We start from the raw sequence: 14,899 nt of genomic DNA on the forward strand, positions 1-14,899 counted from the left end.
CGGGAGGGGGGGCAGAGGTTAAGGGCAGAGGGTGGAGTGGGAACCAGGTGGAGGGAAGCGATGGGGGTGGGGGGTGGGGAAGAGGAACAACTGTCATAATCTGAACAATAAAGATTTATTTTAAAAAAAAGATGTGTGAACCTGGAACCATCCCCATGTTTATCTTAAGCTTAATGTCTATTCCCTATGTCTCAATAAATGGTTATGTGCTAGGCCTTGTGAAAAACACTTTGCATTCATTATTTCATTTAACCCTCACAAAACCCCAGTGAAAATGAGGTTGGAAGAGGTTAAATATTGTCCAAAGTATTTAGCTATCTTACTAGCTAGGACTTAGACTGATGAATCCTACATAACATAAAAGATCTTACCTGACAATTTAGGCACCACAAATACTGTTCCATCATCACCAATGCAACTGACTACTGCCTCAAATACTTTCATGTTGGGAATAACTGGTGGTTTATAGCATCCAGGGGTCCTTGCTTCTAGAATGTTCTCCTTAAATGCAGACACCCTGTGTTCATTGATAATATCAGCAGCTTTTTTGTCAGGGTCAGAGTTAATTTTAATACACTTAGTAACCATTGAATCTTCTTGTTTCAGGGGGATTTCCAGAGACTTCTCAGATAATGAATGGCTGCTATCTAATTTATCAATTCTGTAACATTCAAAAAAGAATACATGTAAACATGAGCAATAAAAAGTTCTGGAGAAAATAATATAAACAGAATCCTTCTAATATAATATTTGCTGTAGTCTAATCTAATTTATTACATGAAATGGAACATAATTTAAGTTATAATGAAAATTACTTTAAATTATGAATAAGCATAATAAAAAAGGATTGATTTCACTTAACTGCTTTATAATCTCATGTTACATGCTATTCTCTCTTCAAATCTCATTGGTACATCTTAAGTATAAGTCAACTAGATGTCAATGGGAATACAATCACGTTGATTCTAATTTAGTTCACATATACACCTGGCAAGTTATCAACATTCATAAAATAACACAAAGATAATATGAGTCTCTTAAAAATATAGTACTATTCAGATTAAATGTTAATGGTAATATGCTATATACTCTCCATTTTTTAAATTTCCTGTTATTCCTTTACAATTATAAAAAAAGTATGCCTACAAAAAAGAATCCTAGGAGATACTAGCATTGCTTATTTTAGCAGAATTATAGCAAATTTTTGTTTCATCTATTTTCCTGTATTTTTTAAAAGGAAATAAGCATTGATATGATAAAGTTACAAAATTTCACACCTTCCACAGCTCTCTTACAGTTCTCAGTCTTGAGACAGCTGGTAGTTTCAGTTCCATAAAAGCAGATGCTATCTATTAGTGCTATTAACTTGCCCAGCATTGTTCACTTTAACATTTCTTTATCAGGAATTGCTTTAGTCGCAGAGGTCCTCAAACTTTTTAAACAGGGGGCCAGTTCACTGTCCGTCAGACATTCCACACATGCGCACTGTGGGCCCGGGGCGAGTCAGCTGCTAAGCAGGACAGGCAGCGGCAGCAAAAACACCCGGCGGGCTGGATAAATGTTTTCGCATGTGGCCTGCAGGAAAGTTTGAGGACCCCTGGAAAGTCAGTGAACCAAAAGAGACACACATGGGACTAAAGATGCAGGGGCAGCCGCAGGCCACTGTCCAGCATTAGGTTAGCATCTAGCAGGCATGGCTAACCACCTTATGACCCATTCCATTTCTGATTTTTCATTCTCCTTCCATTTCATCAGTACTGGGGTCCAAATAAGAGAACATGTAATAATCTATATAATAAAAACCCAGTGGTCGTAACACCATAACAACCAAAGACTGGTCACCAGGAGGTGCATTGATGGGTCCCATGGCACCAGGAGGACTTGATGGTGGGTCCCGTGGTGCACCGGGTCTGGGTCTCACGTGATTTCACGCACTGGACCTCTAATGTAGTATTAAAAAAAAGAGATTTGGCCATGCATAGTACAAAGTGGCTACTTGGAACATCTATAATAATAAAACCGTAATATGCTAATTAGACTGGACAGCTGAACAACCTTCTGGATGTCATTCTGGATGTCCTTCCAGATGAAGCTGCCATGGCGGGGGCCGAGGCAGAGTGGTTAGGGGCAATCAGACAGCAGGTGAGTGGTTAGGGGCAATTGGGCCTAAACTGGCAGTCGGACATTCCCCGAGGGGTCCCGGATTGCGAGAGGGTGCAGGCTGGGCTAAGGGAACCTTCCCGCCCCCCGTACATTAATTTCATGCACCAGGCCTCTAGTATGTCAATAATTTCCATAGACCTCTACATCTAGAAGGAGAGAGAATAAAGGAAGCTAGGACTATTGCAATATCATGTTCATTCTCCCCATGGACCAAAAGTACTTAAACCGCGAAAGATGTGCCTGAAAAGATCTTTAAATGTAAATATTGTTCAATTACATTTTTGTTACCCATTTCTGTTTCACAAAAACACATTTTTGGTGTATACCAGAATTGTCAACATAAAGCTTAAACATTTCTGTCTAAGCACATGAAGCCAAAGAGTACAGATCTGGTACCCACTATAGCATCCCCTCATCTCCTTTCCTTTGGGTTGGAGTGTAAATGCCAAAGAAAAGGGAAAAGTAGAGAAGCAAACATGTCAGTTTAAAGAGGGGTTTAAATATGTAAGAGCTGATGGGATTGAATAAAGGAACTGGCAATCATGAAGGAATCTGTTTCTAAGCTGGATCCTTAGGTTTAGTTTATCATTTTAAAGAGCAAACGAGATGCAATTTAGGTTTGAAAGCACACAGACAGGAAAGCATACAGGTAAATAAGAAGCCTTCATCACAAACTGATGTAAAAAAAAAAGAAAGTCCATACCTCCTTTCTCTCAAGGCCAAACCCTTTTTAATCAAATATTTAGAGACATCAACACGCTCTCCTTTTTCATTTCTGCAAAAAATTTTCACAGGTAATGGCCATGTCGTGTTGTTTTCCTAGTGGTTTAAGAGGAGAGTAAGTATGAGACACGAAAATGAAATCTACACAATATACTTTTTGTTGTTGTTGTTAATCCTCTCCTAAGGATATGTTTCTACATTTAGGGAAGCCCGCTAAGCAGAAAGAGTGGGAGGGAGGGAGGGAGAGGAGGAGAGGGAGAGAGGGAGGTGGGGAGAGGGGGCGAGGGGGCAACGGATAGAGGGAGAGGAGGAGGGAGGAAGAGAGAGGGAGGAGAGGAAGAAGGAGACAAAGGGAGAGGAAGGGAGAGGGAGGGAGGGAGGGAGAGAGGGAGGGAGAGGGAGGGAAGAAAAAGAGAGAGAAAGAGAAAGGAGAGAGAAGAAAAGAGAGGAGAGAGAGGAGAGAGATGGAATCTGCAACCCAGGTACATGTCCTTGACCAGGAATCAAACCCGAGACCCTTTAGTGCATGGGCCGACACTCTAACCACTGGGCAACGCTGGCCAGAGCTACAAAATATACTTTTCACAGGCATTTCCTCCACATTCTCCAAGCCAAAAAGAATATTCCCAGGCAAGTACTTTTTTTTTTTCCACCCTAGAGAGGGGGAGGGGAGCGTTACACCATCAGTTATAAGCTCTCTATTCTCCAAAACTCTGCAAATTATAGATTGAAATATATTTTTCCAGTTGTGGCTTTTTTTACTATAAAAAGCAAAAGAACTACAAAACATATTCTGTTTCATATAAATCGTAAAAATGAAGAAAGTACACAAAGAAACAAAAGTAACATGGGAAAATTACTTATATATGAAAATTCTGATTATTAATGTGATAAAAGGTATTAGAAAATGTAAAGGAGGCAATGAGTATTTTTTAATGTTCTAAAATGATATATATATATCATTTAGGGACAATTGGGCCTAAACTGGCAGTCGGCAATTGGGGCAATTGGGCCTAAACTGGCTATATACATATATATACAGCCCAGATTTCAAGATTCCCAAGAGCCCACCAGGGAGCCAGCGAGTCCGATGCAAAAGCAAAGAGTCCTTTATTTCAAACTCGAGTCTGGCTCCCTCACCCTCCTTACTGGCACAGCAGCAGGTGCAGAGAGAGGCCTAGCCTGATGGGATGAGGAGTTTTATAGGGGGGTGGAATAAGGGCAGGAGAGGGGACTGTGGGCCCCGCCGATTGGCCAGGCGCAAGTCGGTGTCTCATTACACAGGATGTGGTCATATTGATGGCGTGCACTTCCCTTGTTTATCATTGGTTAGTCCAGAGAAATCCTGGGTGTGGCTAGCAGAGGCTTGGGCTTCCGGGAAGAAGCCTTGCCGAGCACATGGCTCTGTCCAAAAATGGAGAACCCAGGGTAAGATGGAGGGCGTAGTCCTCACCCTTTCATATATATACCCTCTTCTCAAATCCATACTCACATACACACTTTTTATGAAATAGTTTACCTGACTTCATTAGAAGCCCAACCAAAGTTTCCAGTTTGAATGAATAAAAGGCTTCAGAAATACACTCTAGCACAAACTGTTTTGTAGCATGCAAATTATCAACTCAAGAATATTAAATGCTTTGATTCATTCATATGATTATTTATGTTACATCTCTTACCAAACAGGTATTATAAGACCAAGTTTGAAAAAAAAAAGCTCGCTGATATTTTGTCAACAAGAAAATACATGGAATTGTAAACAACATCAATGAAATAATCAGTGCATATCTATTGGAACCCCACTGCACACCTGTAAGATTATAGTTGCTACTGCTCCAGTTAGGTACAGTGAAAGACAGTCACAGGCTGTCGCTGTCCACTTGTCACTCCCACCAGTTGGTCTAAAACAAAAAAGGACAACTTGTTTTGTAACAGCAGAGGACATAGAAAAATAAAATAACCACCAGGTACATATGTATTTGAGTCAACTGCATATGTAGTAAGAAATTAATTTAAACATGGCTTTGTGTTATTTTCTTCCCCATTTCATAGCCTTTTGTTCATCCCTCTATTCTAATGATGAGATAGTTCCTTGTGGGTAAGATAAAAAGTTGGATAAACCAGTAACTTTAAACGGTCCATTAGGTTTTTATAATAACATTGAAAGGGTCTTGGGATCTTTAGCTTTATTTTTAAACAGATTTGTACTATTCCTATTTGTGCACATATCTGGAAAATGTACACCACACACACACACACACACACACACACGTGTGTGTGTACCTATATCTATATCTATCTATCATCTATCTATCTATCTATCTATCTATCTATCTATCTATCTATCATCTATCTATCTATCATCTATCTATCTATATCTTTCAGCCAAGTAATACCAAACGGCTAGATGGATTTGCTTCAAATTAGGGAGAAAATTATATAATTCAAAATTATGAGCTTCTCTGCATGATGGTTAACTGCAGGTAGTATACCAAAGCACCAAGAAAATGATCCCCCCACAGGCTTTAATTACAGATGGATCTGCTACTCCATGGTGAATAGTAGACAAGGCTTACCTAACAATAGCTAATGACTTTTTAACCTCTGGAAGGAAGGCCAATTAGTTTTTGGCAACATTGTTACTTCAGTGACTAGGTATTCTGATTTCTGTTAACAGGAGCTAGAAATCCAAATATTTATGTGGTACCTGTTTTTTAAGAAAACGTTGATAGTTTAAAAGTTTAAAAACTTTCTGTAGGCCAAATACATGATGCACATTACTTGGATCTGGCCCACAAACTGCAAACTACAACCTGACATAGAGATATTCTTTCAAATTTACAGGTAATGAACTAGAAAGGACAGCCTAGATATTAAAAAACAATATTTGAATTTTGAAACCAATTAGATGAAATCTGAAAGGAATAAATGTAAAACTATATTTTGGTGAAAAAAATGAATGATTTAAGTGTATAGAAAGCTATAGTTTCCTAATAGTTCCCGCAAATAAGAGCAAGTGTCACTCCTATGAAGCCACTCTATGTGGGAAGCCCATGTAAAGACATCAAAGCCTATCTTGCCCTCCAGGTCAGTGCTGGGTCTTTGGGTGTAAATGCTGACTTCTTTCAGTTGGCGATATCTCCTCCTTCGGGGGAGATGGGGCATGATAATTCTGATTGAGTCAACAAATAGAGACTGATGTGCTCGAAGCTTCTATACTATCATTATAAAACTGAAAGTAAAATGGAGTTACAATTCACACCACTGGGATTTTTACTAATATTCACAAGGTCTATGCCAGTTCAATGAAAACTGCTTAAGAAATTCAATCTAACTCACCTCCACAAAATACAAATTTAAATACACTACACTAACCAAATGTAATGAAAAGAATCACATTCATAGTTTTAGTGGGAATTGCTCAGAATGTATCTGAAATAATTCTGCTAATTTAAACCAAAAAAACATTTGGAGAAGCAGGAAAAATCTAAAAATCATGTTATGTTAGGATTATTTGACAAAACTAGTAGCCTGGAAGAAAAAAATACTAGTAGACTTAGTGGAATGTGGTATCGACCTTTCCATATCTGATGGTTAGAAGAATCAAGAGGTTTGTTTGTGAGACAAAATGAGGATGTGTGGAAGACATGAGGAGACCAACTGCAATGCAGTGGAAGGAGATATTAGCAACTGGAGCTGCCTAATAGACAAGTTTCCTTGAGGGTAAATACACTCTATAGCACTGGGGGTTTTCAAGCAGGTCTTGAATGTACATGTACTAGGACAGGTATAAAAGAAATTACTGTCATGACACCTCTAAGTTGGATTCCAAGCCTAAGATTCTATAATTCTTGTTACAAAGACACTATGGCTTTATTGCTATGGATTTATCTAAGAAGGAAGGTCTCCAAGAATCAGGAATTTGCAACTTCTTTACTGTTCAGAAAGAAGTCTGAGGATAATTAGACACATGCTAAGTGCTCCTGTGACTCCTTTCTAGCCTGGGAAAACCATAAGATTCAGGTCAACATTGAGATTTATGAAGAGCCATATTGAGTTTTACCAAATATTTCCTCTTTAATTATTTATTCAGAACAGACTGTATTTTGCTATATCCCTTTAAGCTATATCTTATTTATAGATTTTTCTTTATACATGAAGATTATCTGAATATTTTATTTAAAATCTGGTGAATTCACCTTTAAAAAGTTATTATGGTAATTTTCAAACATATTCAAAAGCAGAGAGAATATAAAAAATCTGATGTATCTATTACTCAGGTTCAACAATTATAAATACATGACCAATTTTATTTCATTTATACTTCTACATACCCCAATCCCTGATTATTTTTAACCAACTCTCAGACATAACATTTTATTTGAAAATATTTTAGTTTGTATTTCCAAAAGATAGTATTTTTTAAACAAACATAATCACAGTATTATCTCATCTAAAACACTTAACAATCCTATATAATAAAAGGCTAATATGCAAATCAACCAAATGGCAGAATGACCGGTCACTATGATGCACACTGACCACCAGGGGGTAGACACTCAATGCAGGAGCTGCCCCCTGGTGGTCAGTACGCTCCCACAGGGGGAGCGCTGCTCAGCCAATAGCCGGCCTCATGGCTGGCGAGGGCAGCAGCTGCGGCGGGAACCTCTCCCGCCTCTGTGTCAGCGCTAAGGATGTCCAACTGACAGCTTAGGCCTGGAGTGGGCCTAGCCATCAGTCAGACATCCCCCACGGGTTCCAGGGACACCCCACTCCCCCGTCCTGAGTGCACAAATTTCGTGCACCAGGCCTCTAGTTCTTTAATATAAACCATTCAGATGGTGGTCATTTTTTTCTGATGTTTCCAAAAAGACTGAATTGGTGAACAAAGTCCATATATCATGAATGGCTGATATGTATGATTGCCCCTTTCATCTCTTTCCAAATGATTTTTTTCCTAGAAAATCTGATGGAATAGTATATACAGCAGAACAGAAATACTAGAAAAAAGTTGGCTAACAAAATATTATGAAATGCACTGTTGAAGAAACTGAGTTATCTGGTAGTTTCCATGGTCTGAACTTAGCTGCTTGCATTGCCACAGTGTTTAACATGTTCCTTATATTTCCTTTCAATTCACAGTGAGGTCTAGACTCTTGATCAGATTCAGGCTTGTATTTTTTTCCCCCAGCAACACTATTCATAGGTGATACTGTGTACTTCTATCAGGAAGTATACAATGTCTGATTCTCTTTTTGATACCTGTCATCTAGATTCCCTTCTGTGTTTATTTGGGTTATAAAATGATGCCATTCTAATGATGCCACTATTCCTTTGTTAATTGGAGTATTTATTAAAAAACTTTATAAATTGAACTGTAGATCATATAGGAAAAGCAAGACAAAACCTCATTTCCCCTATTCACCACTTTTTGGAATAATGAAGTGATTCCCTAAAATCCTCTAAAAGTAAGCAGTGAGTTTTTGTTTTGTTTTTTTAAATCACTTTATACTTAGGGATTTAAACATATCAAATGATTTACCAATTACCATTATCCTACTGATGTTCAAACTGTCCCATCTTTGGTCAGTGGAAGTTATTCAGGTTGGCTGAATTCTTTTGTCATAATCCTAATAATTCTTTACAGCTTTTTTGCTTTTTGCTGTGACAAGATATTCTAGGCTCATATTGTACATTTCCTGTCCCAGACCTAGAATTGAACATTTTCCCAAGAGCATCAATTTCTGTTGAGGGAAATGGCATATGGAGGCCTCAATCTGCATACCAGCATAGCTCATTATGACTTGGGCCTTCATGTTACAATGCTAAAAAAAGGTGTTTTTGTTTGTTTGTTTGTTTTTAACAATGAAAACACCTCAAGAGTTTCTGTTGATATTTATAATTCAAAATCAGGAGTACAAGGTAAGTTAACCTTAGTCTTACACCTTTATCATCTGTATACCACACCAGTTCTTAACGATATGTATGTAATTACTATTTTGACTTACCCCACAATACATGCACAGTAGATTCCACAACACTACAACCCACTTTGAGATTAATGAAAACAACTGATGATTGGGGGTAAGGAGGAGTTAATTTTTTGTCCTTAGGTTATATTCTGGTAAGAATGTACGGTCAACTTACTGTGTTTTAAGTGTTTTTGAAGAAGTTCCTCTCTGAAAGTCTAGGCCATGCTATGTACAGATAGTGAATTTCATTTTTCTTACCATTTTATTGATTTGTTTATATAACATAGTAATATAGTTCCAATATAAAATCAATATTGTTAGTAACCTCTTTTTGTTTTCCCCCAACATTTTATCTGAAGTACTTACTCCTAGTTAATACCAATAAGACAAACAGAAAGTTTATTCAAGTTTTCATAGGTACTCTACTTTCTCCCCTCATTTTTGAAATTGTCATATTTACTTTGCATGCTATACTGTTTCCCTAATAATTATCATTTAATCATAGTTCTGAGGTAAAGTAAATGTAATGTTCACGAACAGTCCTTATTTAAAAATCTCTCATGTCTTTTTACCTAAAGCTTGTTCTCTTACAGATTCCTCAGGAACAACACTCCTGAGTGGTCATATAAGTTTGTCTATAGTCTTTGTCTTGAAGGTCAGTTTGGTTGGACATAAAACTCATAGCCTGCCACTTTGAGTATTTAAAAAATGTTACTGCATTATCTTCTGACACAAAGTGTTGGTGATGACAGTGTGATTTTACTTCTCTTAAAAGTTCAATCATTTTACTAGATAATCTCTCAATGTTGACATTCTTGATTTCCCTTTCAATATATAGTTTTGTCTTTTGTTTTAGAAACACTTTCTTGAATTGGGTTTTTAGCATTTGGTTCTATTTCTTTTAGTTTTCTTCTTTGAAATTCCTATTACATATATGTTGAGTCTTTTTCTTTTTGGTCAATTTAGGTATCTTTTGTTTTCTTTTGAATCCTTTTGATTTTGTTTTTTTAATTTCAAAAATCTGTCCTTATCTTGTATTTATCTAAGGCATTGTTTATTGTGTATTTGTGTTTTCTCTAGTTTAGTCTACATTTTTGATAGAATTTTCTTTTATTTTCAAATTCTTTCCTGAGTGTTATCTTTTTCAAATCATCCTTTTTCTTTTTTAAAATCTTTATTGTTGAAAATATTACATGTCCTCGTTTTCCCCCATTGACCTCGTCTAACCCACCTCCACCCCACCTCCCCCAGGCCTTCACCACCCCAAATCATCCTTTTTCTGTATCTTATTTCTGAGTTTTTCTAATTGTTTTATGTTGTTCTTCACAGTGTCTATCATTTTTAAAAAGTTTTAATTCATTCTGAAATGTCAAGATTATAGTTTATTATGTTGTAAGCATGTCATTTTTGGCTCCTTATTCCTTTTTTTGGTTAATCCTCACCTGAGGATTTTTTTCCCCATTGATTTTTAGAGAGAGTGGAAGGGAGAAAGGGAGGGGAGAGATGGAGAGAAAGAAACATCAATGTGAGGAACACACTGATTGTTGCCTCCCACACATGCCTCAACCAGGGCCAGGGATTGAACCTATAACCCAGGTACATGCCCTTGACAAGGAATAGAACCAGCAACCCTTTGGTGTGCAGGCAGATGCTCTAACCACTGAGCAACTGGCCCTTATTCTTTTTTCTCATAATAATTTGCATGGAATTCAACTGTAACTCTTGCTTTTGATCATGTTTTAAGTAAAAATCTCCTGTGCTTAGGAGAAAGGGGTGATTCATATTGCTTTTCTAGCTTCCTGGTTCTGTTGTATTGCTTTCCCAAAGTGACAGAAAATGGGGACTCATACTTGATATTCCTCTACTCCTCTGCCCTGCTTTTATCTGTATCTTTTCTTTGCCCCATTTCTGTCTTCCTCAAATCAGGCTCTTTTTCCCAGTTGTCTTTCCTCAGTTGTAGGGTCATAGAAGGGAGCTGAGATGGCTGAGAGCTTACACAGCTAGGAAAGCTCCAGCACCACAGGACTGGCACATTACAGGTCTCTCGCGTTTAACTACAAAGTTTCCTGCATTACTCCCTTCTCTATTTGGGTTGCTGTTCTCATACTGGCCTGTCTGCCTCAGTGAAAAGCTCTTCCCAATTCCTTTTCTCAGAGCTGTTGGCAGCCAGTCAGCTTTCCCTCCACATGTTCCCACACTACTGCTGACGTCATACCGGTTGGTTTCTGTGTGCCACATCTACTTGTATTTGGGGACTCATAGGTGAAGGCTTGTTGCCTATTTTTGTTGCAGGTGTTGACTGTACAGTTTTTAGTTTTGCTCTGTGTTTATGGTAGAATTCTAGTAGACTCAAAAACTATACCATGCCATCTTCCCAGAATCCTCCCAAAGTCACTCTTTTTGGTAATTTACCCATTTTTAGCTTTCCAATGTAATCCTATGCTTGTGAAATACATTTTATTTCTGTATGTCTTTGTTCCTCAAGTTTTTTTTTAAATTTAACACTTTGAATTTTATGGAGATATCTGTCATACTCACCTATCTCTACTTCCTTAATACCACAAAAATACACGTGCTTCAAATTTTTATCTTTCCCTCTTCTTTAAAACCTTAAAATTAACTAGATTTTATGAAAATTTAAGAATATATTAGCATAATTAAAGCTGACCGGAACCCATCCCAAAGGAAATATACTTAAAATCACATTCATTAATGAGAAAATTTACTCAGCTAAAAACTACCTTATATCAACAAGAGAGCATTCCAAACATAATCTTCCCATTGTCTTTAGGTTTTCTTGAAGTTCTCTTAAACAGTTAATATTCACTACTAGTTCAACACCCACGTCATACAGCAAGACCTATGAAAACAATAACTTTAAGTCTATGGAAAGATAATACATAAAAATTTGTTTTGCAAATGAAAAGCTTCATAAAAAATGAATTAAATAAATCCAGGATAAAAATACAAAATGCATGTACTTTCATGACTATATTTTTAACTCTGCATTTACCTCTACCAATGTGTCTGTAACCATTCTGATGATCTGGCCTCTTCGCCACTGATTGTTATCTGGAAGCTTAACAGCACAGTGCATATCATTTTCCCATTTAATAGGTTCCCATTGTGAGTTTTCATAAGCAGCTACCATCTTTTCTTCTAAACTACGTAAAGAAAAAATATTTTAACTTTCTAAATCTTTTCTGACAACATACAATTCTCTGACCACATGTCTACTCCAGCCCAACTGAATCTCTTTCTTCCTTGATTACCCAGACTATTTCCACTGTAGGGTGTTTGAACTAGCTCTTCCCTCCGCCTGACATGAACTTCCCCCAGATATCTTCATGGTTTACTTCCCTCTCCTCTTTTATGATCCATTTCAAATGTCACTGTCTCTGTGAGATCTTCCTTGATCATTCTAAAATTATCTTCCTCCCCAAATGCTTTTTTTTATTGTCTTTATCACCATCTGCTACACTCAATATTTTATTTGTTCACTGTTTCTCCCTCTACTAGAATTTAAGCTCTATAAAGCGAAGACTTGTCCGTGTTTTTACCACTGTAACCCAACACTTAGAACACTGGCTGTCAAATAATTGGTGCTCAATAAGCATTTGTGGAATGAATAAATTCTAATATAGTGAAGTTAGCCAGTAAAGATAATAACTGTATACTTTTAACTAGTAAAAAGTAGACTATTTAGCTGAAATAATATAGCTATTTTTAAAATTCTACATTTATGACTTCTAGATCTTTGAAATAAAATATAGAAAAGAGAATAAAACCATATGCAATATATGTTTCCCTTATATCATATACCTATTAATTAAGTTTTCTGTTAATAACCACTGAACATAAATCTTCTCAGGAGATATTACATTACAGATATGCACAGGCAGTTCCTTATTGTAAAGTGACTGAAGATTCTCATTAGGTAGAGATTTTGCTGTCACAGAATTTAAGTTGTTTACTTCATTTGAAATAATTTCTTCTGGAGAAGGATCCCACACTTCAGTATGCTTTTTAGAATTATCTTTGATGGTGTACCTGAAAAATAACAAAACCCATTAGCAAAAAAATAGTTCATAAATATGTTTGCATTTGCTTATAGAGAGGAATGGGTTTTAGCTGTGACTCACTGCTTCCCAGTTTTGATATATTAAATAGCAATTTTAGTCTTAAAAATAAGTTATTAACTACCACCAAAGTAAGCACAAAACAAAAAACCTAAAAGCCAAACTTTCTATCTTAAAAACACAGCTTAAAATACCAACTTTTGCCCTTGCTGGTGTGACTCATCTTGGGTGTCGGGGTAGGGGATCACCAGCTCGATTCTTAGTCAGGACACATGCCTGGCTTTCAGTCACCAGTTGGGGTGTGTTTGGAAGGCATCTGATCAATGTTTGTCAGCTGAGGTACATATGGGAGAGAGCCAATTGATGTTTCTCCCTCTCCTCTCCCTAAAAGGTAAAAAGAAAATGCCAACTTTGGCCCTGGCTGGTGTGGCTCAGTTGGTTGGAGTGTCTTCCCCTACACAGAAACGTCATGGGTTTGATTCTCGGTAAGGGCACATACCCAAGTTGTGGGTTTGAACCGCATTGGGGCACATCAACCAATCTCTCCCATCCTCTCTCTCTAAGATCAATAAAAGCATGTCGTTGGTGAGGATTTTTAAAAAGTACCAACTTTGCTCATAATTTCACCATTTCCCACTGATATTTCGTACTCACCAAGAATTTTCAGTTTTTTGATAAATTGAATATTTCCCCTCGACTAAAAAGTATCAATGTTTGCCATTTAAAATGCAAGTGGAAAACAAATGCTATTAAAGGGTGATAAGGAGCAAAATTATTAAATAAAGAGTTTAAAATGTTTAATACATCCCATTAGTTCAGACTCTAACCACAGATAATTAGATGCCATTTTCTATTTCTATAAAGGAAAAAGTTAATTCCTTTCACCATAAGTTTGAGATTTAGCTAACCAAGATGACCGATTTTTGCTGCAAAATTTAATGGACAGTTTTCAGTCCTTATCTGATATGAACTCTGAGCACTAGCCGACAGTATAACTCAAAGAAATACCAGGTTCTATGGCCAAGAAAGAACTGTACCTCTAACTTTTGGCTACAACAGAAGTAAAGAAGTAATTTGATTATTTGACATACGTCCATGTAACAATTTAATATTAATGAGTAATTTGAGGGCATGTTCTCAGTTTGACACATACATGTTATCTTCTACTGTGTGTTAACCATACTTTAGGACAAAATGGACAATTTTTTTTTTAAATATATTTTATTGATTTTTTACAGAGAAGAAGGGAGAGGGACAGAAAGTCAGAAACATCAATGAGAGAGATTGATCAGCTGCCTCCTGCACACCCCCAAGTGGTGACGCGCCCGCAACCAAGGTACATGCCCCTGACCGGAATCGAACCCGGGACCCCTGAGTCCGCAGGCCGACGCTCTATCCACTGAGCCAAACCGGTTCGGCTGGACAATTTTTTTTAAAGTTTTATCTTTACTGAGGCATAACTAATATATGACATTGTAAGATATTTAAATGATACATACATATTTATCAAAATCCATAACTATGCACCTTAAAAAGGGTGAATTTTTATTGTATATGTTATATTTCAATAACTTTGACTAACAAAATTCAGTCTAATATATTTAAGAGTTTCCTTTCACCTCTGTCTCCTCCTCACTTAGGACTTACACTGAGTGGCCAGATTACTATGATCCCCGGACGTTTGTAGGCAAATTAGCTATAATTTCACGCTTAAGTTGCTAGAGGGCCAGACCATTATAAATAGGGAAGCAGGTTGTTTACCACGACAGAAATGCTTTTTTTCCTGAAGATATGGGTAAACAACGCAATTTAACAGCCTTCGAATGTGGGATATATTTGAACCCGAGTGGCCAGATTATTATGACCACCTGACGTTTGTAGGCAAATTAGCCGTACACTGCATCGTATGGGATATGGAAGCCGAAGGCCTGTTCGAACACCTTTGCTGTCTGCAGTTACAAC

The 14,899-nt window shown here is 37.2% G+C and overlaps 1 protein-coding gene across 1 annotated transcript in view; it reads right to left on the minus strand.

Moving 5' to 3' along the window:
* The window catches only part of RNF17 (ring finger protein 17), a 91,484-nt gene that overhangs the window by 45,241 nt on the left and 31,344 nt on the right, over window positions 1-14,899 (minus strand). Inside the window, exons 6-11 of the mRNA XM_015565053.1 lie at window positions 12,681-12,908; window positions 11,872-12,022; window positions 11,600-11,718; window positions 4,697-4,787; window positions 2,867-2,982; window positions 372-661 (exon numbers count right to left, since the gene is read on the minus strand). Coding sequence (XP_015420539.1) covers window positions 372-661; window positions 2,867-2,982; window positions 4,697-4,787; window positions 11,600-11,718; window positions 11,872-12,022; window positions 12,681-12,908 — 995 coding nt within the window. The remainder of the gene's footprint in view (window positions 1-371; window positions 662-2,866; window positions 2,983-4,696; window positions 4,788-11,599; window positions 11,719-11,871; window positions 12,023-12,680; window positions 12,909-14,899) is intronic.

The sequence above is a fragment of the Myotis davidii genome, unplaced genomic scaffold (assembly GCF_000327345.1).
Source record: "Myotis davidii unplaced genomic scaffold, ASM32734v1 scaffold840, whole genome shotgun sequence".
NCBI classification, from domain to species: Eukaryota; Metazoa; Chordata; class Mammalia; order Chiroptera; family Vespertilionidae; genus Myotis; species Myotis davidii.